The sequence below is a fragment of the Salvia hispanica genome, chromosome 2 (assembly GCF_029641045.1).
Source record: "Salvia hispanica isolate PSC_SH4W2 chromosome 2, Shi_PSC_v1, whole genome shotgun sequence".
Lineage (NCBI taxonomy): Eukaryota > Viridiplantae > Streptophyta > Magnoliopsida > Lamiales > Lamiaceae > Salvia > Salvia hispanica.
In genome coordinates, this window is record NC_142693.1 from 17535417 (window position 1) to 17561037 (window position 25621).

General features: G+C 36.5%; 4 protein-coding genes and 1 pseudogene across 5 annotated transcripts; 4 read left to right on the plus strand and 1 right to left on the minus strand.

Annotated features, from left to right (window-relative positions):
• The first annotated feature begins 1729 nt into the window (after positions 1-1729).
• On the plus strand, positions 1730-3617 carry LOC148931695 (uncharacterized). The gene is made up of 2 exons (XM_089063669.1): positions 1730-3044; positions 3580-3617. The coding sequence occupies exons 1-2, from the start codon at positions 1865-1867 to the stop codon at positions 3615-3617; spliced, it is 1218 nt and encodes a 405-aa protein (XP_088919795.1). The 5' UTR covers positions 1730-1864.
• Positions 3618-9869: 6252 nt separating this feature from the next.
• Positions 9870-10347, plus strand: LOC125188010 (peroxidase 42 pseudogene; annotated as a pseudogene).
• Positions 10348-13883: 3536 nt separating this feature from the next.
• On the plus strand, positions 13884-14647 carry LOC148931696 (peroxidase 42-like). Its single transcript, XM_089064625.1, has 2 exons — positions 13884-14141; positions 14226-14647. Exons 1-2 carry the CDS (start codon positions 13917-13919, stop codon positions 14460-14462), a joined length of 462 nt encoding a protein of 153 aa, XP_088920751.1. The 5' UTR covers positions 13884-13916; the 3' UTR covers positions 14463-14647.
• Positions 14648-19329: 4682 nt separating this feature from the next.
• On the plus strand, positions 19330-20965 carry PRXR1 (Peroxidase superfamily protein). Its single transcript, XM_048099675.2, has 3 exons — positions 19330-19707; positions 19799-19987; positions 20147-20965. Exons 1-3 carry the CDS (start codon positions 19345-19347, stop codon positions 20720-20722), a joined length of 1128 nt encoding a protein of 375 aa, XP_047955632.2. The 5' UTR covers positions 19330-19344; the 3' UTR covers positions 20723-20965.
• Positions 20966-21200: 235 nt separating this feature from the next.
• On the minus strand, positions 21201-25108 carry LOC125201521 (calcium-dependent protein kinase 2-like). 2 transcript variants are annotated; one of them, XM_048099673.2, is made up of 8 exons: positions 24204-25105; positions 23182-23325; positions 22948-23100; positions 22371-22480; positions 22049-22216; positions 21836-21963; positions 21614-21713; positions 21201-21529 (listed from the first exon to the last, which is right to left on the minus strand). In XM_048099673.2, exons 1-8 carry the CDS (start codon positions 24943-24945, stop codon positions 21455-21457), a joined length of 1620 nt encoding a protein of 539 aa, XP_047955630.2. In that variant the 5' UTR covers positions 24946-25105; the 3' UTR covers positions 21201-21454. The 2 variants fall into 2 exon arrangements, with proteins under 2 accessions (XP_047955630.2, XP_047955629.2); XM_048099672.2 differs by having other exon boundaries at positions 22948-23325; positions 24204-25108.
• Positions 25109-25621: the final 513 nt, after the last annotated feature.

The window sequence follows — 25621 nt, forward strand, 5'->3', positions numbered from 1 at the left end:
AAGAAAAAACAAATTGTACGTGAAGTGGCGCTAGCCTGTGATCCAGTTATCCTCATCTAAATTAATACGATATTTTATGAATAATGTAGAGTATAATTTATTAAGAAAACTATACCTTGATCTTCCGGTCCGTTCAAATCATAAACGTCCTTCTAAAATATTTTAATTTTATTAATTTTTTTACTTTACCAAAATGACATACTAAATCATTTGAATTTCATCTTAAAATTTGATTGCCATATCACAGTTAATTTGGAGAAACTTCCAATTTCAATAAAAATCGAACAAATCGAAAGTCTTCGTAGTTATATATATATAAATGATCATGTGCAAAACGTTCTTAAAAATGATCATAAAAAAACGTTATTGAAAATTATCAATGGTGTAAATTAGTTTTCAGCTATTGAGGAAAAATATTTCTACATGATCTGATACATATGTAAAACATATAAATATAGATTAGTAGTAGTAATATTTAGAGAATCATGCATTCACTCTTCGAGTTGCTTATGTAAAATAATACTATATGCTTTATTAATATAGCAATTTTTGTCACTCTCCATTTTGAAAATGCATGTCTCATGTACAAAAAAATAGTTAGATATGTGGTAATATTTTTTACCATTGTTCATAGCATTAAAATTGAGGAATCAAAGGTTTACATTGTACTACTAGATAAAGATAATTAAATTCTTAAAAAGTATAAGAAACATATAGAAAATTGTTATAAGATGGAGAAATAAATACTAGTAGTATTATTTAAAAAAAAACAGATTTAGACTTAGGGTTCTCTCGGTATTTAAAGAAGCAGTGCAGAGAGCATAATGCCTTGAGTTTGTAGGGTGAATTAAACACAATAATGTCTTCCATTAATAGAGCTCTCTTCTTCTTTACAGTGCTCTACTTTATCTCACTATTCGCTTTCGCAGAAAGCGAAGCAGCTGAGTTTTCTTACGGCTACCAAACAAGCACTTGCTCTTACGCTGAAGACATCATCAGAGAGCAACTCCAGCTTCTCCACATGCGACACAATACCACTTCCTTCTCCTGGCTCAGACACATCATCAATGAGTGCTTTGTTGAGGTATATACATGTAATTAATCCTCAACCCTAGAAATTATATATCTATTGATTTGATTTGATGATGGATTGTTTGTTATTGTTGTGTTTGATCCTAGTCGTCATGTGATGCATCGTTGTTGCTGGACTCAACGAGGAGGGTGATGGCCGAGAAGGAAGCAGACGGGAGCTCTGAGATGAGGAGTTTTAGGTACGTTGAGAACGTTATCAGGGAAGCTCTAGGGGGAGCTTGTCCCGAGCTACGCCCGTGAGGAACGACCGAGAGCTTGTTTGGATGGTTTGGCAAGAGTGAATTATGGGTACAATAAGGATGTTGGCATGTTTGATTTTGTGTGATGTGTGTAGTACAAGTCCATGTGGTTTCATTGTGAGACGACCGATGTGGGATATTTGTTTGTTTTATTTGCCAATTGTGTATGTACGGAATTGGTGGAGATGGTGTGTGATGAATGATTGTTTGTTGCTAGTCATATTGTTGGAAAGAAATCATAGCATTAATGTGATTTATTCTAATTGATCATTCTCCGTAAATAGAATAGGATCTCCTTGATTGTATTACCATATGTAAATTGGTTTTTTGCCTATAAAAGGCTGTAGACTCTGTAATTACAAAGTAAGCAATAATATTACAACAATTGATTCCCCAAATTCAATTCTTCATGGTGTCAGAGCAAGAGAAATTCTGGCTCAGAAATCTTTCATCATAGCCCCTGTTTTCATACCCAATTCTCGGCCAGCAAACTAAACCAAACAAAGTATCAATCCCAACCCTTATACTCAAAGATGTCAGACTCAGAGGAGGAGAAGGCAACAACCGAACCAACATCCAGACTAAGAACAACCAGGAACGTTACTGTGGCGTTCAAATTGAACGGGAAGAACTACCCGTTGTGGTCGCGACTGATGAAGGTCGCGATAGGGAGTAGAAGGGGATACTCCCATATCACCGACGAACCACCCGAACCAGATAGCAAGGGATACCGCGAGTGGGAGGAGACCGATCTCGTGGTATTCTCATGGATCGTCGACAATATCGAAACCGATATTCTCGCTGATTTTGCCCATCACCAGACGTCCAAAGCGTTGTGGGACAACTTACAGATCACCTTCGAGAGCAAGGCTGATTCGTACCTCATATATGACCTGGAAGACAAGGTAATCTCAATTAGACAAGGGGATATGGATCTCGAAACGTACTACCGTCGAATCCACGGTTTGTGGGTAAGTGTCGACAGAACCCAACAATCGCCGGTGACGTGCTGTGATAAAGGAGTTAGGCAGTTCCGGCAATTTTCGAGTGAAAAGCGATTGATAAAATTTCTCACTAGACTGAATGAGGAATTCGACGGGATCCGGCGGGACATACTCAAACTAGAACCATACCCCTTAGTCGAAGAAGCCTACGGGTATGTGAAGAGGGAGGCGGCTCGACGGAAGATCATGCCACCGACATCCTCTTCACTCACCGGAGACCCCTCTAGCGCGGGAAGCGCCGATGCATCATCGGGGGAGATAGGCTACGGATTTGGAGCACAAAAAGACCGGCTGAATAACCGGAATGGACCGCGACCGCCACCTGCCGGAGGAGCCAGCCACCACACCGGAGCAAAACCAGACAAGAGTAAACTATGGTGCTCCCACTGTGGGAAGAACAAACACACAAGGGAGAATTGCTTCCTACGGGTGGGATACCCGGAATGGTGGGACGAGAGGCAGAGGGCGCGGGCTCAGGCGAAGTTCGCCGCCGCCAACATCGCAGAAACGGGACAGCGGCAGAACGCCCAAATCGCACAGCGAGAAGGGTCAATTGGCGACGGGAACAACACTCATCCCGAAATTAACGCCGGTGGTGGCGGCGGTAACAGCGGCGGCGGCGGAGGCGGTGGAATCCGGGTCGGAAATTTTGTGGAGAGAGCCGGAGCAGAGGAGGCGAAGAAATGGGGAGGCGGCGGTTTCTCAGGAGGTAACGGGTTTGGCTACCCACCAAGCCCTATTAATCCCTTCAAATTGCAATTTAGTCCTCCAAGTTTGCATAAATTCCATCAGAAACCCCATGTTAGATTTAAGCCCCCAGATTTATTGAAATATGATAAAACACCCACAAAAGTTGATAACTCTAGTCTGGCCCCAAAAAATGAGATTATTGTTACCCAAAATCGTTTTGCACCCTTGATAAATTTTCCGCTGCATTTAATGTGCAAAATGGTGATAGAATAAATAGGAAGGGTTGGATCTTTGATTGTGGGGCTACAGATACTATGACTCCGGAGAGAGCTGATTTTATTGACTTTGGTGAAATTACTAAAACTTTTATTCGGACTGCGAATGGGGAACTAATTACAGTGGCTGGGACTGGAACTATAGAGATTTCTCCAAATCTTCGATTGTCAAATTGCTTATTTGTTCCGAGTTTATCTCAGAGATTGATGTCTGTGAGTCATGTGACTAGAGAGTTGAATTGTACACTCCTAATGCATCCAAGTTTTTGTATTTTACAGGATATTCGGACGAGGAAGATCGTTGGGCGTGGCACTGAGAACCAAGGACTCTACTACGTGGATGGGGTAGCTCAACATGGTAGTGCGATGCTGGCTCACGGATCCACGAAAGAAGAGGCTTGGCTGTGGCACAGAAGACTAGGACATCCTTCCCCTGGTTATTTTAAGCTTTTGTTTCCTGATTTTACACTTCCTAAAAATTTTTGTTGTGAGACATGTGTTTTGGCCAAGAGCCACAGACAATCTTTTAAACCTTCAGATACTCGTGTGAAATTTATGTTTGATCTAGTGCATGCTGATGTTTGGGGTCCTGCACCTGTTATTGGGGGGAATAGTTACAAATATTTTGTTACCTTTATCGATGATTGCACTAGGATGACTTGGATTTATTTTTTAAAACACAAATCAGAGGTGACCGATAAATTTATCTTTTTCTTCAATATGATTCAAACCCAGTTCCAAACCACCATAAAAATCCTTCGGTCTGATAACGGGAGGGAATTTGTCAACAACACCATGTCTGCATTTTTTAGAGAAAACGGTCTTATTCATCAAACCTCATGTGCTTATACACACAAACAAAATGGAGTGGCTGAGAGGAAAAACCGAACCATCTTAGAAGTTTCCCGTGCCCTTATGATTGAATCCAAAGTCCCATCCTTTCTTTGGCCTGAAGCTATAGCAACCTCGGTCTACCTTATCAACAGATTGCCCACAAAAATCCTGAACAAGAAAACTCCTCTCGATATTCTCTCCACACAAGCCAAAATACCTGAATCCCTTAGCATGACACCAAAAGTTTTTGGGTGTACAGTCTACGTCCACATTCCTAAACACGAGAGAACCAAATTCTCCCCTTGTGCAACCAAATGTGTTTTTGTTGGGTATGGAATAAACCAGAAAGGGTACCGATGCTTTGATCCATCCACTAAGAAAATTGTCACCACCATAAACTGCAATTTTTTGGAAACCGAGTTCTTTTACCCACACCACCTTAGCAGTCAGGGGGAGCAAAATCCTAAAATTAATCACGGGGACTGTCTAAGTTGGTTTGTGCTAACTCCAAGTCCTTTGATTGGGAATCAAACAGAGGCAGTTGTCACTACCGCCGAGCAAGCCTCCCCGCAAGAGTCTCCTCAACCATTGCCTCCCGATCCTTCTCCAAGAATATCCGAGGTAAATCTTAAACCTGAGACTGAGAAGATTACTACAGTTGTTACTAACAGTGCAGAGAATGAGGATAACACTGTGGATAGTGACACTGGGAGATACATCCTTCCATATAGAAGCACTCGAGGCATTCCCCCGAAGAGATACTCTCCCGAGAAAATTGGTGCAAAGAGCCGATATGGAGTAGCAAACTTTGTGCAAGGAAATCTGACCAAGATGGCTCGAGCCTTTGAAGCAGCACTATATGAGGAAGAGGAAATCCCACAAACCGCAGAAGAGGCAATGGAGCATAGGCAATGGAGGGAAGCCATGTTCACTGAAATGAAAGCATTAATGAAGAATAATACCTGGGTAAAGGGAGAGCTACCAAAAGGAGTCAAAGCCGTTGGATGTAGATGGGTGTTCACAATCAAACGGAGACCGGATGGCTCGATCGAAAGGTACAAGGCACGACTTGTGGCAAAAGGGTATACTCAGACATATGGAGTTGACTATGCAGAGACTTTTTCGCTAGTGGCAAAGATCAATACAGTGAGAGTTCTCTTCTCAATTGCGGCGAACAGGGATTGGCCCCTCCACCAATTTGATGTGACAAATGTGTTTCTGCATGGTGAGTTACCAAAGCCGGTATTCATGGTTCCCCCCCCCCGGGATTCACTGAGGAGTTCCAGCCCGGGGAAGTATGTCAACTCAAAAAGACATTGTATGGATTGAAGCAGTCTCCGAGAGCGTGGTTTGGTAGGTTCACCGAAGTGATGAAGAAATATGACTACAAACAGAGCAACTCAGACCATACATTGTTCATCAAGAAGAAGAATGGGAAGATCACATGTCTTATCATCTACGTTGACGACATGATCATCACAGGGGATGATGAAGAAGAAATCGGCGAACTAAGGAAGAACTTATTCAAGAAGTTCGAAATGAAGGACCTTGGCCTCCTGAAATATTTTTTGGGAATTGAAGTTTTAAGATCAGATCGGGGAATCTTCATCAACCAAAGGAAGTACATTCTTGATCTTCTAGCTGAAGTTGGGATGATAGATTGCAAGCCAGCCGACACTCCAATGATACAGAATCATGGATTACAGATTCTCGAAGGAGCAAGACTCACCGACAGGGGGAGATACCAGAGACTAGTTGGGAAGCTTATCTATCTCTCCCATACTAGGCCAGATATAGCATATGCCGTGGGAGTAGTAAGTCAGTTTATGCACTCACCACAGGAAGATCATTGGGAAGCTGCACTGCTGATCGTTCGATACTTAAAGGGCACTGCCAAACATGGGGTATTGTTTGAGAAACATGGGCATTTGGAGATTAATGGCTTTACTGATGCAGACTGGGTAGGAAACCCGAATGACAGAAAATCCACTGCCGGATACTTCACTTTTGTTGGAGGCAACCTTGTCACTTGGAGAAGCAAGAAGCAGAAGGTAGTTGCCCTCTCAAGTGCCGAAGCAGAATTCCGAGGAATCAGGAGTGGTCTCACTGAAATACTTTGGCTAAAGAGACTCATGACAGAACTTGATCTTGACATACCCAAGCCTTGCAAGCTTTTTTGTGATAATAAGGCTGCTATCAGCATCTCAGAGAACCCCGTCCAGCATGACAGAACAAAGCATGTGGAGGTGGATAGGCATTTCATCAAGGAGAAAATTGAAGCTAAGATTGTTGAGTTGCCGTTTGTTAAGTCAGAAGATCAGCTGGCGGATATTCTGACTAAAGCAGTGAACTCCAAATCATTTAGAGAAGTATTGGGCAAGTTAAGTATTGGGAATCCCATCGCTTAACTTGAGGGGGAGTGTTGGAAAGAAATCATAGCATTAATGTGATTTATTCTAATTGATCATTCTCCGTAAATAGAATAGGATCTCCTTGATTGTATTACCATATGTAAATTGGTTTTTTGCCTATAAAAGACTGTAGACTCTGTAATACAAAGTAAGCAACAACATATCTAATTAATTAAACACATAGTGAGATACTATTACATCAAGCTAGAAAAAAAAGAGAAGTACTATTGACAATATTCTATAAAATAAATTCTAGGAGGGGGTGATGTGGACAACGATGAAACCGACTCGACCCCGTGGCTCTCGATGGGTCCGCCGTGGCACAACCATCCATCATGTGCCGGGGCACAATATCGCAATACCAAAGAGATAATGTCATTAAATTAATGTAATTAATGAGTCAAATATCATCATAAGTTTTTTTTAGGGTTTTCTTCGTCAAATTTTTCTATAATGTCTCGAATTTTTTAAAATTAGAAATATTTTTTATTTGAATTATCAAAATTAGAGAATATGATAAAGAACATCACGTTTACATTGGCTGGGCCATTTTTAATTTATATATGTAGTAGCTTCTATTTGGCTAAGTTGTGAAAGAAATGAAGAATGAATGTGGAATAATGGAGAGAAAATGGGATTAGAAGAAAAGAGAACAACAAAGGTTCTTTTAGAAAACACCAGTCTCGGGATCGAAGGTGCTCATATTATTCGACCGTCCTAAAATTTTAACTGAAGGTAAAAGACCCGTCAAGCTTCGTTCAAATAAAAAAGATCAAATTTGGAGAGTTAGATTTTCAGTTATTAATATTTTTATATGTTACTATGTGTTGAGGTTTTACTATCCTTTGAAACTCTATTGATTTTCTGGTGTCTTTATTATTGTGTTGCTAAGGACCACATATTATTTGTAAATTCGTATGTTGTATTCTTTCTCTTTGACATGGTTTGCTTTATATATACAAATTTGGAAAATATCGAATTTTATAATTTTCCATTTCATTCTTACAACCACAGCCACAACTACAACTACTAACTCCAATATTATGATATTAGATTTAATGTCTCAATTTTTTTTACCGAGTATGTTTTGCCCCAAAATTAATTATAAGTAATATACGGTTATTATAAAAATAAACATTGTTTTATTATAATATTACATTGTAATTAATACTAGTATTTATTTGAAAAAAAAAAAAGAATTTGGAAATACTATAAACCTCCGACCACAAAAAACAGTCACATACTTAAAGAATAAATTACATTTTTTTTCATTTTCGATATCTTATATTTTACCAAATTCGCATTAAAACTCATATTCTTGTTTTTTTGGTGATGGAGTGAATATATACTTTAGAATTCTCGACTTTTATCTAATAAAAGTGACAATAATTTCGGAAGAAAAATTAATTATATGTCATAATTCAATGCAATGATCTATTGATGTACAAAATTCGACTAAATCATACAAATTTTAAATTAAAAATATCCAAAAAATAACCACTAAATCTCATTTGCAATTTTCACATTATCTTAATTTTGAAATGCACAAAAAATATGCTCATATGACATGGTATTCCAATAAAATATTTAAAAAAAGTGAATTTGGAATTTGAATATTTACCGTCTCCAGAAAATATATCATATTTTTGGCCATTTTACAATTTTTTTACGATTTTCGGATCAAATTGTCTCCCAACTACTTAAGGGAATTTTGAACTTTAAAAATATCTCTTCCTCCATGGCATTGCATTTATCCAATCTCAATTATTCATGACCATTTCAAAAAAATGGTATAATTTTTAAAATTCAAATTGTACTTTTTACAAGTAACGACCTACAATAATACAATGACACAGTTGCTCATCATCTAGCGCATTGTTCCATTGTTCCATTGTTGAACGAGTGACTAAAATTCTTTAATATTAATGTAACAAAGCAAACCAATTGAATTCTTAAACTAATTATTAGTTAATCATATTCGGGATCCATGGGAAACAGGGAAATAAAAAATATAATGTGTATATTTTCAAAAAGTAAATAAATAGATAAACATAACCACATGGCTTCTTCTCTACAAAATAAATTAATAAAATAAAGTTTCAAGTTGACATTTAATTTGTTCGTGTGAGCAAGTAATTAGGAAAAAATAAATAAAATCACACGTTTATATAAAATTGGAATTTTGATTCTTCCGTGGATTATGTTTTTTCTCACATTATATAGAGTTTGTTAGAAAAATTGGGTTAAGATTTAGCAAACTATCTGATAAAGGACTAATCAGCAAGGAAGGAAAGTCTAATTAGGAGTCCATAATTAGACAGACAATCTCCAATTGGCAAATTTTTATATTTTCCTATTTTATAATTTTTCTTTTCTACTTTTTGTATTTTTTTTGCATTTAGGGTTTAATTTTCTTAGGAGTATAAATAGGCAGCAGACATAGACACTTTTAACGGATTTTGAACTTTATTTTCTTGGAATTTTTATCATACTTTTCTGTTGGATTCCGATTGTGTGTTTCCGATTGTGTGTTTGGAGGTTTAATTCGTAGAAATTATTCCTCGTTATGTTTCTGTTCTGCGTTACTACCATTGTTATAATCGAATGGAAAATTAAATTAAGAATTAAATAAAATAACCAAATGAAATTAAAACTAATTAACTATTCTAATTTTAAATTTTTTATAAATACTCTTCAATAATTGAGACTAGCAAGGGGCAATTAAAATGCAACCTCATTCTTGCCCTTCCAAATTCCGATATTAAGATAGCCATTTAAAACTAGCTAGCTAAACTCACATTGATTTTGTATAAAATAAAATGATAGTCTTCAACAATAAAATGATTATTTTATATAATACATGAAAAAATAAACAAATTGTGAAGTGGCTCTAGCCTGTCCAGTTATCCTTATCTCTTAATACAATATTTATAAATAATTTAGACTATATTAATTTTATCAAGAAACTCTATCTGGATATTTCGTTCAAATCATAATTCATAAACGTCTTACTAAACTGTTACTTACAACTTAATTTTTAAAAAGTTTGCAATATATAAATGACGTACATCATTTAAATTTTACCTAAAATTCAATTGCCACACCACAGTTAATTTGGAGAAAATTCCATATTATTTTTTTTTTTTACCTTTATTCATTGCATTAAAATGGAGCAACTTAAAGTCTACAAAAATAAATTTGACATAATTTCTTAATTAAATTCTAAAACAATAAAAGAAACAAATAATTAGGGTAGTCTCTCTCTTTCTCTATTTAAGAGGACCAAGGAAGAGAGCATAATGCAGGCAATCCCTTAACACAATAATGGCTTCCATTTGCAGAGCCCTCTTCTTCCTCACAATGCTCTTCTTTTCCTCACTATCCGCTTTCGCAGAAACTGAAGAAGCTTCTTCTTCCGCCCTTTCTTTCGATTACTACAAAGGCTTTTGCCGTCTAGCTGAAGACATCATGAAAGAGCAAGTCCAGCTTCTCCACAAGCGCCACAACAACACTCAATTCTCCTGGCTCATAAACATCTTCCACGACTGCTTTGTCGAGGTAACGTAACTTTCTACACCTTCAACGCTACAATCAATTGTGTATCTTTGATGATCTGTGTTGGTGGCAGTCATGTGATGCATCTCTCCTGCTTGAATCGACGAGGAGGGTGATGTCCGAGAAGGGAGCCGACATGAACTCTGAGATGAGGAAGTTTAGGTACATCGAGAACATATTCAGAGAAGCTCTGGAGAAAAAATGTCCTGGCGACCCGGACCTAAGAAGGCCGGGAACGCTGGCATAGATTAGGGTTATTTTAATGTAATGAGTCGAGCAATATAATAAGTTCCGGGTTTTCTTTGTCGGTTCTTTCCTGGATCACTAAAGAGAGTCGAACCGCATAGGGTCCTTAGAATCAATAAATATGTAATCATCTTTAGATTTTAATAAAAATGAATTGTTTGTCAAATCCTCTCTTCCTTTGTATTCTCTCGAAACCCTAACCCCTTCACCGTCGAACAAGAGGATCGTCAAACCCTATTTCAAGAAGTTAGCATGTTTTGGCAAGAGTGGGTAACAAAATTAATAAGAAATCAAGTAATTAAGATAACTAAGATATCAAGTACTTAAGATAACTAGCGCTAGTTATCTTAATCACTTGATTTCTTATTTATCTTTTATTATTTGAGTCATTTAATTAATGTGATGAGTCGAGCGTTATCATAAGCTTCCTTTTGGATTTTTTTTTGTTGAATATTTTGTAAACACCCTGAATTTTAAAAAATTAGATATATTATGAATTCGAATACAAAAGTTGTAAATAAATTAGATTAATTGAAGTAATATGAGTTAACTATATAAGAAGTTATATGTTAGAAAAAAAAAATAACACTGTTATGTTCTTGTCAGATTAGAGAAATTTAAAACTTTACGAATAAAACATGGAATGCTGATTATATCAGTTGTGATGTTTTTAAGTGTCATAATGCGTGTTACCAAGAATAAAATTCTCAACGAAGAGATTCAAAGAAAAACTCATAACACATCGTCGCAAATCGAGGTCTTGGTTACAAAGTAGAGAGTGAGAAATCAACAGATCAATAGAGGAAATAGCATTAGCAAGTCTAGATCGTCCACATACAAAAATTTTGGGTGTCAATATCGTCACAAGTCAGGTCACACTAAGAAGAATTGTTGATCGTTGAAGAATAAAAACAATGGAAATAGTAAAAATTGGAGATATTTGAAGAAAGTATATCGATTATGTTATTACTACTACAAATATTGATCTTGTCAATATTTCTAATGATCATAATATTAATTTGATCTCTTCTCATAAAGTTGGGTTGGTGACTTTGGCGCCTGCAACCCATCCATGCTACTTCCATAAAAATTAAAAAGAGTTTTTCAACACTTACCAACCTATCCATGCTAATTGAGGGAGACTTTAGTTTGAATTCAATTTCTTCCCGATTTTGCAAAAGATATTTGGTCCTTTTGCAAGTCTACCAAAACTAGGCAGCTCTTTAAAAGGATTTCATCTATAGGGTATGGGATTGTGTTTTCCTAGAAGCTAGAGGGGTTTGGCTTAGATTTTCTAGTGTTTCGGGGCTCAACTGTATTATACTAGAAACTGACATACTTAAAAATAATTAAGTAGAATCTCGAGGATTTTTTTAAAGTGATGGAAATATAGATGGACTAAATAACAAAAGAAATGCGCCGCTCGATTTTTATTTTTCACCCTTCTTGGCCGGTTTCTTCCTTCCTCCGGCGATGCAACCACCGTGTCTCCGCCCTCTCTTCTTTAGACTCACACTTCTCCTTGTCATTGTATCCTTTAATGAGAAGCTTTTTCATTCCTAATTGTTCAGAATTCACCTAAAGCATAGTAGTAATAATTTTTAAATTACAAAATTTTTTATTGTAATAATTTACATTTTTTTACGATTTTCGGATCAAATTGCATTAATTAATCCAATCTCAATTATTTGTGACCAATTTAAAAAAAGAAATATGTATTAATTTGAAAAATTGAATTGTGCTTTTTACAAGACACGAATTGAACAATAAAAAACAGAGTCGATCGCTGTGTGACTTAACTAGTTTAATATTAATACAACAAAGCAAACCAATTGAATTCTTAAACTAATTAATTAATTAGTTATTCATATTCGGGATCAATGGGAAACAGAAATATAAAAAAAATATTATGTCTATATTTTCAAAAGTGATTAAATTAAATAGATAAACAGAAAGATCACATGGCTTCAGGCTTCTTCTCAACTAAATAAATTAATAAAATAAAGTTCCAAGTTGACACTTAATTGTTTCGTGTGTGCAAGTACTTAGGAAAAATAAAATAAAATCACAGACGGAGATTTCATATCTTACACGTTAGTATATAAAATTGGAATTTTGATTCTTTCATGGATTATGCTTTCTCACAATATTTTCTAAATAAAATTACAACTAATTATTAAAATATTTTACTCCTCCGCTCTCATAAAAATATGTGCATTCTCTTTTTAAAATATATCAATTTAATAATGTAGGTTCCACTACCCACTAACACTATTTTAATTATCACTCTCTTCCTCTATATTACTTTATCATACCATTCTTGTATTATTTTTAAATTTATTAATTTTATCTTAATTCTTATGTCATATTCATTGTCTATATTTTTACTGGATGAAGTGAATATTAGTTTAAAAGAACTATTCAATAGTTGAGGGGCAATTTGATCTAAAAAGAAGTGCAAAATGCCAAAAAATTCAAAATCCAATATCCATGGGTGCATTCAAAGAATACTTCACTCAATTAAAAATCAACCTAAGTTCGCGCTTTCGATATTAATAGCATTTAATACTAGCGATACTCACGTAATCACGTTGATTTTGTATAAAATAAAATGATAGTCTTCGTCAATAAAATGATTATTTTATAAAATACCTGAAATAAAAAAAAACAAGTTGTGAAGTGGCGCTAGCCTGTGATCGAGTTGCTTATGTAAAATAATACTACTATATGCTTTATTAATATAGGAGAGTATAATTTTTTTTAAACTCTCCATTTTGAATATGCATGTCTCATGTAAAAAAAATCCTACCTACATCTCACAATAGGAGTCACATTTAGTGTGTGCACGTATTTTAAGAAAGGTAAAGAATAGTGGGTTGGAAAAGTTAGTGGAAGATGATGTCCATTTTTGTATATTAATATTGGTTTTATATTAGAATGTGAGTAAAGTGATTTAGTGAAATATGAGACCTACTTACCATTTATGGTAAAAATGAAAAATGTGACTTTTATTGAAATAGCAAAATGTAACTCTTATCGTGGGACGGAGGTAGTAGTTAGATATTTGGTAATTTTTTTTACCTTTATTCATAGCATTAAAATTGTGGAATCAAAAGTTTACATTGCAGTAGATAATTTGTTACGGACGTTCTCCGTGATGAGGCCGGTTGACTAATTTCTCAGAGTGATAAGGTGATCGAACCTTCGACAAGCTCGAAGGAAAGGTCACGATTTGTTGTTTCACGGACGTTTTCCGATCAGCAACAAAGACAGCGCGCAAATATTCTTATTGCACACGTTAGGTTTCGGGAAAATAATATATTCATTGATTGATTAAAATGATAAAAATCTCTTCTATTTATAATACTCTAATACTACTACCCTATATTATTAAGCAAGAAACAAATATCGAAACAATAATTTGTAGATCCTAAAATATGGGATCGTATCATAATGATACTAATTAAATTGACACAATTTAACTTAGGGTTGACTCTGTATTTAAAGAAGCAGTGCAGAGAGCATAATGCAAGCAAGTCCTTCAAATTGTAGGGTGAATTAAGCACAATAATGGCTTCCATTAGCAGAGCTCTCTTCTTCCTCACAGTGCTCTACTTTTCGTCTCTATCTGCTTTGGCAGAAAGCGAAGCAGCTGAGTTTTCTTTCGGCTACCAAACAAGCACTTGCTCTTACGCTGAAGACATCATCAGAGAGCAACTCCAGCTTCTCCACATGCGACACAATACCACTTCCTTCTCCTGGCTCAGAATCATCTTCGATGAGTGCTTTGTCGAGGTATAGTTAATCCTATCTCAACCCTAGAATTAGATTTAATTAATTTGATGATGGATTGTTTTTAATTTGTTGTGTTGATCCCAGTCGTCGTGTGATGCACCGTTGTTGCTGGACTCAACGAGGAGGGTGATGGCTGAGAAGGAAGCAAACGGGGGCTCTGAGATGAGGAGTTTTAGGTTCATTGAGAGCCTTATCAAGGAAGCTCTAGAGGACGCTTGTCAGTTGTCCCGAGCTAAGCCAGTGAGGAACGAGAGCTTGTTTGGATGGTTTGGCAAGGGTACAATAAGGATGTTATCTGGCATGTTTGATTTTGTGTACTAATACAAGTCTATGTGGTTTCATTGTGAGACGATATATCGATGCTGTCTATTTACATCGATGTGGGATATTTGTTTGTTCTATTTGCCAATAGTGTATGTGCAGAATCGGTGGGGATGGTGTGTGATGAACGGTTGTTTGTTGCTAGTGATATGCTTGTTCAATATTAATCAAGATTCATATATACATATACCTATTAGAATTTTGGTTTTCAGTGGTGACAACAACATATCTAATTGAAAAAAAACCATATCTAATTAATTAAACACATATAGTGAGATACTAGCTATCAAGCTAGTAAAAAGAGAAGTACTATTGACAAATTTTTTTTAAAAATATTCTAGGAGGGGGGTGACGCGGACAACGATGATACGGACTCGACCCCGTGGCTCTCGATGGGTCCGACGTGCCACAACCATCCATCATGCGCTGAGGCGCAATATCGCAATGCCAGGAGTAAGTCATTAAATTAATGTAATGAGTCAAATATTATCATAAGTTCTTTTTGAGTTTTCTTTGTCCAATTTTTCTATAACAATTCGAATTTTGAAAATTAGAAATATTTTGAATAATAATAATAATAATAATAATAATAATAATAATAATAATAATAATAATAATAATAATAGTAGAAATGTAATTGTGGAATTAAATTCAGAATAACTGAAGTAATTTAAGTTTGTATTTTCTTAAAATTAGAAATAATAATTGTTGGGTAAATTATAGTTTTGTAGTGTGTTAAATAATAATAAGAACTTTTGTGTTACTAATTATAAAAAAGAAAGAAATGAAAACTATCATTTTGTTACGAGACTAGAGAATTAAATGTAATCCAAAAGTTATAAGCTATTGAATTTAAAATTATAAGAGTAAAATGTGGAAATTTAAATAATAAATGTTCTCAGTGTTATTATACGTGCGACTATTCTTTTAATTGGGTGAAATCATCAAAATTAGAGAATATGATTGAGAACATCACGTTTACATTGCTGGGCCATTTTTAATTCATGTAGCTTCTATTGGGCTAAGTTGTGAAAGAAATAAAGAATGAGTGGAATATTGGAGAGAAAATGGGATTAGAAGAAAAGAGAACAACAAAGGTTCTTTCATGAAACACCAGTCTCGGTTTTCATCGGGATCGAAGGTGCACATATTATTCGACCGTCCTGAAATTTTTACTAAAGGTAGAAAACTCGTCAAACTTCATTCAAATGACAAGATTAAACCAAATGGAGAATGAACTTTTGAGCATGAACAAGTTCGTGGTTATATTAAAAATGTGGATGGATGACAATATTCGTACTTATAGCATGTGTGTGTAGGCCAAACAGTAGATTAGTTAATACTCGGACCAAAAGTCACAAGTTTGTATCCACCGAGACACGATCTTTAATAAATTATGTTTATTTGCCAATAAAAAAAGAATTTTTCAGCACTTACACTGTAAATGATTTTGATCATTGGAGGATGACAACAACGGCTCTTCTATAATTATCAAGAAGGTAGAGGGGTTTGACCGATATTTTCTAGTGTTTCGGGCTCAACTGAATTATACTAGAATGTGACGTACTTAAAAAATTAAGTAGAACCTCGAGGTTTTTTAAAGTGATGGATATATAGATGGACTAAATAGCAAAAACAAGTTTTGACCTCAAGTCCTAGAATGAGTGACAATGCGCCGCTCCCATTTTTATTTTTCACCCTTCTTGGCCGGTTTCTTCCTTCCTCCGGCGATGCAACCACCGTGTCTCCGCCCTCTCTTCTTTAGACTCACACTTCTCCCTTGTCTTTGTATCCATTAATAGAAGCTTTTTCATTCTATATTAAAGCATGCACTTGAACAAAAATATACTCTCGATATAATGATTCTGTGACATTCATTTATTGCAATGGTTGCGAATGCACAAAATTTGAGGTGTGTTTGTCTAGCGTTGTTGCGATTAATGCTCTAGGTTTTCATCAAATTCAACTCTCTTTTTTTTCCCCCTCTTTCGTTTAGATTACGTTTCACTCTTAAAAAAATTCAAGTATTTTGAGTTGTGGAGAAAGGAACCAAACTGAAAAATGGATTCTTTGTTTTTGCTAAATTTTTTTTATATGGCGTAATTGATAGAGTATATAACTTTATATATTCTCTTTTTGAACACCCGACCTTATTAATCCGTTACTTTAAATATTATGGATGAATAGTCTCTTTCTGTAGTTGGATTCCTTTGTCATTCATTTATTCCCTTGCTTTTACGACTTACCAGATCCATAATAGAGAATCTCTTTAACGGTGAGATTCATTCATACTATTAGTCTCATTAATTTAAGGGCCCATATATTATTTATATTATAGTTAAATTAAAGGAGCGATAAGTGCTTATATGATTGTACGAATTATAATTAAATACTAGTAGTAATAAATTGACTGGTGACAAACAAAATCGTCGGTGGAGTAAAATTAATCAATTTCGGGCCACCACCATTTTTATCTTGTTCCGTTTAAAATTCAAATGTTGTTATTTCAAATTTACACTCCTCTAATTAAAAAATTAAATAATAAAAAAATTTCCTTCTAATATTCAATATAGTAGTATTTAGGAAATTTAATTTCTGCTTGAAGGTTTTGGAAATTTAATTTCCATCTCTTACTACATACACATATACATAATAAATGATGGTGGGGCCCATCACTCATGTATGTGTGTATGTATTAGGAGATGAATTAAGAGTTGCCGTAGGTGATTCTTACCGATCTTATTGATACATCAATTTCATCTGATCGAAGTATTTAAAGAAAATATTATTATTATTATTATTATTATTATTATTTTGTTGCTATTATTATAATTATTATATTTGAATAAGGGGGCAAGTGCAGTAATATGGAGTAGCATATACGCTAGTGCACGAGATGTTTGCAAATGAATAGTGCATATTTTTTGTCAATCAAATAATTCGAATATAATAATTTTGTTTTTAGAATGTGATTATGCCGACATCTTCCCTTTCACTGTGTATAATTATTTTATTTAGTTCACGAAGCTATTGATAGCGCCATTAATATTGGATAAGAAGTAGTACTATAAATTTGCTCTATATACAAATTTGGAAAATATCTATCTTCTTTTAGTTTTCCATTTCATTCTAACGAGTAACGACCACCACCAATATCACTTACAAAAAGATATTCGATGTCTCACCTTTTATGTCTCATCATGCTCCACTCCCAAAATTAATTATTTTAGTGGCATTTATATTAAAAAAAAAAACTCTATTATAGTAATACATGTGTTTAAAGAAATTTGAATTCAAAAATATTACTAACTCCATCCCATAATAATTGTCACACTTCATTTTTACCATATATGGTGAGCAGATCCCACATTCCACTAACTCACTTCACTCACATTTTATTCTAAAATCAATATAAAAAAGTGGGTCTTGCATTCCACTAACTTTTTTAACCAACTTTTCCTTATAATAAGAGTGACAATTATTGTGGGACAGAGGGAGTATATTACTATATCTTACTTTTGAAATACTTAACCCTAGTAGTAATATTTTTTATCTATAAAAATGACAATAAAATCTGAAAAAATATTTATATATCTTAATTTTATGGCATAAAAAAAACATTTAAAGAATTATATTTGGCCAGTGGTTCAGAGGTCTTAGTCGTATATATTATACCGTTGATTGTGATGTGAGGTTAGCCCCTGATGGTGGTGGTATCCCCAATCCGGCAATCCCCATAATACTTGATTAATTTATCTTTTACAGTTATTTATAAACAATCTATACTAAATTTCTTCTTTCTTATAATTCTTAATGACCAAAATGACATTATATCAATTTCGTCTTAATTTGATTGCCGTGTCAGATTTAATTTGGAGAAATTTTCAATTTTCGTAAAATTCGAACACATCAAAGTCCGGAGACCATTTAGTCAATACTCATGCATGGTGTGTAAATTACTTTTAGTTACATTGAGGGCTCGTTCGCTTCAAACTAATTTAAAAATAGTCACATCTTAAATACACTAATTTGAATCAATAATATTTATTGAATTTGTTAATCTAGACTAGCATTTATGTTGCAATTTTGTAATCAGTTAAATAAAAAAGTATAATACTAGTTTATTAAAACTATATAGTTATGGTATATCCAAAAATTACACCATCTTTTCATAATCAAATGCATATCTTTCTCGTGCTATTATGGACATTTGATAAAATGCAAACTTATATATTGTACAAACTCAAAACTCATCAACACAGCTTTAACACAGTTTCAATATAATATCAACACAGTGTAAAATTTCAAGATTTTAATGTCAACACAATACGACTCAATATCAACACAACATCAACACAGTACTACTCAATATCAACACAACATCAATCATTGACTAGCGTTGAAATTCTGTTAACATTTTTCTGTTGATGCTTTTTTTGTGATCTGTTTACATTTTTCAATAGTCCAGATCATAGATTTGAGTTTGTACAATATTTAGAGTTATCATTTGATTACATCATTCTATAATAATACTCATACGTGACATGTACAATATTGTTACCGATATACTGTATTTTTTAGGATAGATAATTCAAAAATTTCTTATAATTATCTTTGTTATTTATCAATATAGATATGTCAAATGATATGTTATACAAGTGTTAGAACATTAATATACCATGTGCAAAGATGAATTGAAGTGTATGAATATTAACACAACGTTCATTGAATATGAGTAAAACACTCCACACGCCAACCTATGAACATGCAAAAGCAAAACCTATAAATATTGTTATACACCCCTCCATCAAAAAGTGCCCATATTCAGGCTATAGTGGCACGTAATAATATCTTCAACAAAATCAGTCACAATTTACTACAAATGTCAAAACAGAGCATAAGCCAACAAAGAAAAGTCCAACTCTATCTATCTTTATCACACCACTTGCTCTCAGTGACTCACACTCTCACTCTCCCTCCCTTTATTAAAGAAGCAACACACAGAAGCATAATGCAAGCAACCATAATGCCTTCCATCACCAGAGCTCTCTTCATCCTCACACTCCTCTCCCTCTCCTCACTCTCCGCCTCCGCCCAAAATGAAGGCCTCTCCATGAACTTCTACAGAGACTCCTGCCCTCAAGCCGAAGAAATCATCAAGGAGCAAGTCCAGCTCCTCTACAAGCGCCACAAAAACACCGCCTTCTCCTGGCTCAGGAACATCTTCCATGACTGCTTCGTCGAGGTAATTAATTTTGCAACTTCAATTTCTACACTAGAATTGTACAAATTGAATCAATTGATGATTTTTTATTTTTTATTTTTGATTTTCACAGTCGTGTGATGCGTCGCTGCTGCTGGACTCAACGAGGAGGGTGATGTCGGAGAAGGAAGCAGACAGGAGCTTCGGGATGAGGAATTTCAGGTACATCGAGAACATCAAAGAAGCTCTCGAGAGAGAGTGCCCTGGCGTCGTCTCCTGCGCTGATATTCTCGTGCTTTCCGCCAGAGATGGCATCGTCTCTGTGAGTTCTCTGTTTTTCCAATCCTGTGCCCTAATTTTGAAAAAAACTTGTCTTTTCCCCCAAATCCAGAATTTGCTTTTTTTTAGTACACAGTAGTTAAATTGTGACATTTTCCCGCAATTGTGTTGTTGGTGATGCTCAAAACGACGTCGTTTTCAGGTGGGAGGGCCCCACATTCCGTTGAAGACAGGAAGAAGAGATGGGAGAAGGAGCAGGGCGGACATACTAGAGCAGCATCTTCCCGACCACAACGAGAGCATGAGCGTCGTCCTCGACCGGTTCGCCAACATCGGGATCGACACGGCCGGGGTGGTGGCGCTGCTCGGGTCCCACAGCGTGGGGCGCACGCACTGCGTGAAGCTCGTGCACCGCCTCTACCCGGAGGTGGACCCGGCGCTCAACCCGGGGCACGTGGAGCACATGCTGTACAAGTGCCCGGACGCGATCCCGGACCCCAAGGCCGTGCAGTATGTGAGGAACGACCGGGGGACGCCCATGAAGCTCGACAACAACTACTACAGGAACATCCTCGACAACAAGGGCCTGCTCATCGTCGACCACCAGCTCGCGACCGACAAGAGGACCAAGCCCTACGTCAAGAAGATGGCGAAGAGCCAGGAATATTTCTTCCGGGAGTTCGCCAGAGCCATCACCATTCTCTCCGAGAACAACCCGCTCACCGGGACCAAGGGCGAGATCCGCAAGCAGTGCAATCTTGCAAACAAGCTTCACTGACTAATCTAAATCTGTGTGTGTGATCAGATGTTTGGCAAGAATAAGGATGGTGGCATGGCATGTTTGATTTTGTGTGTGTATGATGGAAGTAGTCATTGTGAGATGATGTTCGGTTCTCTCTTTGCACCGATGTGGGGACATTTGTATGTTTCGTTTGCCAGCAGTGTATGTAAGGGATCAGAGGCGATGGTGTATGATGGTGTTTATCAAGTTATATGCTAGCTTGTTCAATAGTAGTATTAATCAAGATTCATACATAAACATCTAATTAATTAAATATAGTGAGGCATAAAAAGAAAAGTACTATTGAGAAAAATCCAAAGCCATAAGAAGAAAATTCAAAGAGGGGACCCCTCTAAAAAATGGATTATATAGCTTGTTGCTTTGTGAGGGATTGTGACATAAATTAATGGTGGTAGGGTAATAACATCATCAAAAAAGTTCAAAACTTGTGTAAGAATGTAGAAGGCATGGACCATGATAAAGCCATCACAATGATGTTTTACTTTATTTTTTCCTTTTTTCAGTGTAATTACATAGTAAAACCATAAGCAAATTCCTAACTTTGCTCATGTCCCTTGTTACAAAATTACAACATAAAAAAACTTATGCAACAGGCTAGAGATGAAGAAAACAAGGCTTCACAAATATTCCCAAGTGAATAATAATACCTCGCGGCAGAGCTCAACCGCGAACATCTGGCGAAAAAGCACTGAGTTGTGACTTGATCCTCTAAAAGAGCTTTCCCGGTTGTTGTGTTCCGCTTCTCATCATTACACAGAACTCCTCATAGTTGATCCTCCCATCCTAACAAATGCAGCCTCGTAAGTTCCCGTGTCCATTCACAAACGCAACAAAACACGGTTAATGTCCAAGTTCAGATCAACTTACATTATCTGTATCCACCTCTGAAATTATTTCCTTGATGCTTCCCTCATCCCCCATACCATACTCCTTCATAGCAGTTTCCAGTTCATCTCTTGTGATATAACTGCAATCAATTCAAGTAATGCATTACATGGTCTCCTTTCCCTTTCAGTCACATGCAGAGATGGGCAATCAAGTATTCTCGGTAAAAATGCTCTATCCAGACAATACAGATACGGGGCTTACCCGCTGCCATCCCTATCAAAGTACTGAAATGCGCTGAAAAGATGCTCATCCCTCTCCAGCTTATGTCTGTGCATTGTAGCAGTTATAAATTCTTCATAGTCGATGGTCCCGTTTCCATCTACATCAGCCTGTATTGAGATAAGATTAGTTTCAGGTGGTGGCAAAGCTAATAAAGCTGACTCAGCTTTCCCCACATGAAAGTGTGATACTCACAGCTTCCATGAGTTGTTTTACTTCGAACTCTGACAATTTTGATCCAAGCCGCGCCAATCCAGATTTCAATTCTTCGTAAGTGATTGAGCCGCTATTGTCAGTGTCTATATTCTTGAAAGTAGCTTTAAGACCTTTGATTTCTTCTGTGGATAAACTTTGTGCTATGACCTGCAAAAGTTTAAAATGCATCAATATAGTGATTGGTAATAGAATTTCTCGCGTAAGAAATTTTTATCGTTCCCCTAATTATAATGTGCTCAAAGTTCTTGTCACTCCGTACTGCTATGTTTATATCAAAATGAACATACAATGAAAGGGTGACCTTTAATGCAAGTTTCTTGAGCTTATTCATTGCCCTGAACTGCTTCATTCTGGAGAGAACTGCACTATCGATCCGCTTGTCTGATGCTTGTCCCTTAATCCACGGGTGCTCTTTAAGAAACAAGAATAAAATATTGTCAAGCTTAGTTACAAAATAATAAGAATACACTTGCACAACTAGGAGTTCGTTGCTAAGAATAGAAAAACTGATTGGTCACTACGCGTCTATGCCCTCAATGGCTGAGTATAAAATATTCTGAAATGGAGAATATGAAAACTGATCTACCAAGAACTTATTAAAATATCTAGTGCTCTGTATTTCATATAGTTCTTGATGTCCACCTGCCTATTTCTCGAGTTTCTCACCCAACAACTACAGAAACCATTTTCTTCAACATGTTTTTTCCCTCAAAGGAAATAACAGAAACAGAAATTCCAGTTGCAATATTGCAGATTGTAATCATTGTCTTTATCCAGACAATTGTGAAATAACACAAAATAAAAAGGCAATAAGTAGATAAGATGTAAGTATAGAGACACAAACTGCAGCTATGGAAGGAAACAAGAGAGCATATTACCTAGAACTTCTGATGAAGTGATTCTCTTTTTCGGATCCTTTGTTAGCATTTTATGAACAAGGTCTTTCCCGCTGTTTGATATGGAAGGCCATGGCTGGCTGACAAAATCAACTTCTTCTTTCAATATTGCGTCAAATATGCCCTTTTCAGTTTCTACACAAAATTTCGATAAATCACTTAGGAAATTTGGTATCAGAAACATTGTCACCTTGCAACAAAAGAGGTTGGTCTTACCAGCCCAAAAAGGAGGCACGCCACTGAGGAGGATGTACAAAATAACACCTGCACTCCATACATCCATTTCCTTTCCATAACTTCGCTTCAACACTTCAGGAGCGACGTAGTATGCACTACCAACTATATCCCGATACACCTTTCCTGAAATAAATTGATGGAATGAAGTCAATTACTGATTCACAGTACCAAATAAAGACTTTCAGGATGAAAGTCCAGAAGGACTTCAACAGAGAATTATGCATTCTGATTCCCATGTCTGCAAGACAGTGGCATCACACTAAGCAGAAGAACTGGTAATGAACTTCTAATAATTATAGCTATGATGCTTCCTTCACAACGAAAACTCAAAGCCATTCAAGAGACTGGCATATAGTAATTGGCTAATATGCTAAACAACAACCAGGGCGACATAAATATTGAAAAGAAACAACCACATCCAAGAGGAAGGATTTATTTTCCCACAACAAAAATGTGGAACGAAAGGATAGAGGCCTGAAAGATGGCACCTTACTTCTGTAAAATACCTCCTCTCCCCGTACAACCCTCCCACCACATTTTTAGGAACCCTGATTACAGATACTGTTCAAATTTCTAATGAAACGGTACAAGTGTATCCCATTAACTTAAACTGGGAAATTAAAGAACTGTTTAAGCCTTGCCAAAAGAATGTAAACTAGACCGCTCGTTTCTATAAAAATCTTGAAGAGCATACGCACAGTATGGTGCCCTATAGTGTTCTATCAATCTTGAAATCCTAGAGAGCAAAGGCATGGTAGGACCAAAAAGTCCCAGTCTTCCAGAATGACAGATTATCACTCAATCAAACAAGTCAAATGACAAGCTGCAAGGTAAAATAATTCCTTTCTATACACTTGGAGAGAGCACAGGCAATTAGCATAGCAAGTTTAAATCTCCCCTCAAGGAACGAGCACAGCAATTAATAGAGACAGTTGCCAAACTACCAAAATTGATTCCTAAGCAGAAATAGCAGAAGGAAAAGAGCATGACTAATAACTAACCTTCTTCAATGAAGACAGAGAGGCCAAAATCAGTAGCTTTGAGCATAGCCTTCTCCTCCTTACTCGAAAGCAAGAAATTCTCGGGCTTGAGATCCCTATGCATCACCCCCATAAAATGGCAGTGGTCCACCACATTCACAATCTGGCGGCAGAGATCAGAGGCATCCTTCTCCGAGTAATGCCCCTTGGCAATGATCCTGTCGAAGAGCTCCCCGCCGCCGCAGAGCTCCATGACGAGATGCACCGAGTGGCGATCCTCGTAGGCGCCCCTGAACTCCACAATGTTGGGCTGGCCGCTCAAATGCTGCATGATGTGGACCTCCCTCTTCATATCCTCCCTGTCGCTCCTGCTCACCAGCTTCCTCTTCAGGATCGACTTGCACGCGTACTGCCGCCCCGTCGCCGCGTCCGTGCACGCGTAGGTCACCCCGAATTGGCCCCTCCCCAATTCCTTCCCGATCGAGTACTTCGACTTCACGTCCTCGAACGGCTTCCCAAGTATGTTATTCGGCTCCAATCTCTGATTCGGAGTGTGGGGAGCTGGAATTGGCGGCGGCGGTTGCGGTTGCGGTTGCTGAGCTTGCGGCGGCGGTGGGTGGTGGCGCCGCCTCTCGGGGATGGCACGGTTTTCGAATTGGGCGGGGAAATCGGTTGGTGGTTTTTGGTAATTGGCAGCTTTTTCTGGTGTGTAGCTTTTCAAATCTCGGCTGTGGTGCTCTTTCTTGCTAAAACAGCCGCCCATTTTTGTCAATTTCTCTCCAAATTATGAACACAAAATCATTTAAAAAGATTGAATCTTGGAGGTGAAAAGAGGTTGTTCCGTGAAATCGCGAGTGAGGATGGGTGTGATTTGAAAGAGAAAGGGAGCATGCAATTGAGTGAGAACACTGAGAATGATGTGAAGCAGAAGAAGATCAGTGGCTGCTGATTTATGGTCAGCGAAATAAACGTGTTTACTTTGACTGATTTTCACACGTTTTTACTTTTCTGTTTTAAGAGTTCTATTAGAGGACTGGATTTAGTTTTCAATTGTTATTGGATTTCGTTGCAATAATTGGGGGATGATGCGCTTAGTCTTGATTGGATTTTAATTAGAAACTGAACACATCCTTACTTAGTAGGAGTATAATAGAGCACTAAAGTGATGAAGGTATTTATTTCAAGAAAAGCCTAATAACACTAGAAGGAAAATATGAATACAAATTTAGAATGGGGTTGGGTTTGGAATTCTTGTTTTATATGCGTACACATTTTTCCTGTATATGGATCAGTTAGTCCACTAACCAATCTAATCGAATCTTGATTACTAGTCCTGTCCACCTAGGCATCCTAACCTCAGTGATTAAAGTGTATCCTTTTTTACTCGACAGAGGTCTGTGTATATATCCTATTAAAAATGAAATATTTTTCTTATTAGA

Coding starts and splice junctions, on each gene's coding strand:
- LOC148931696 (XM_089064625.1), top strand. CDS start 13,917: ATGGCTTCCATTAGCAGAGCTCTCTTCTTCCTCACAGTGCTCTACTTT. Junction 14,142..14,225: donor TCGATGAGTGCTTTGTCGAG/GTATAGTTAATC, acceptor TGTTGATCCCAG/TCGTCGTGTGATGCACCGTT.
- LOC125201521 (XM_048099672.2), bottom strand. CDS start 24,945: ATGGGCGGCTGTTTTAGCAAGAAAGAGCACCACAGCCGAGATTTGAAA. Junction 23,326..24,203: donor CTCTGTCTTCATTGAAGAAG/GTTAGTTATTAG, acceptor AATTTATTTCAG/GAAAGGTGTATCGGGATATA. Junction 21,964..22,048: donor TAAAACAACTCATGGAAGCT/GTGAGTATCACA, acceptor ATCTCAATACAG/GCTGATGTAGATGGAAACGG.
- PRXR1 (XM_048099675.2), top strand. CDS start 19,345: ATGTCAAAACAGAGCATAAGCCAACAAAGAAAAGTCCAACTCTATCTA. Junction 19,708..19,798: donor TCCATGACTGCTTCGTCGAG/GTAATTAATTTT, acceptor TGATTTTCACAG/TCGTGTGATGCGTCGCTGCT. Junction 19,988..20,146: donor CCAGAGATGGCATCGTCTCT/GTGAGTTCTCTG, acceptor CGTCGTTTTCAG/GTGGGAGGGCCCCACATTCC.
- LOC148931695 (XM_089063669.1), top strand. CDS start 1,865: ATGTCAGACTCAGAGGAGGAGAAGGCAACAACCGAACCAACATCCAGA. Junction 3,045..3,579: donor AGGCGGCGGTTTCTCAGGAG/GTAACGGGTTTG, acceptor TGTATTTTACAG/GATATTCGGACGAGGAAGAT.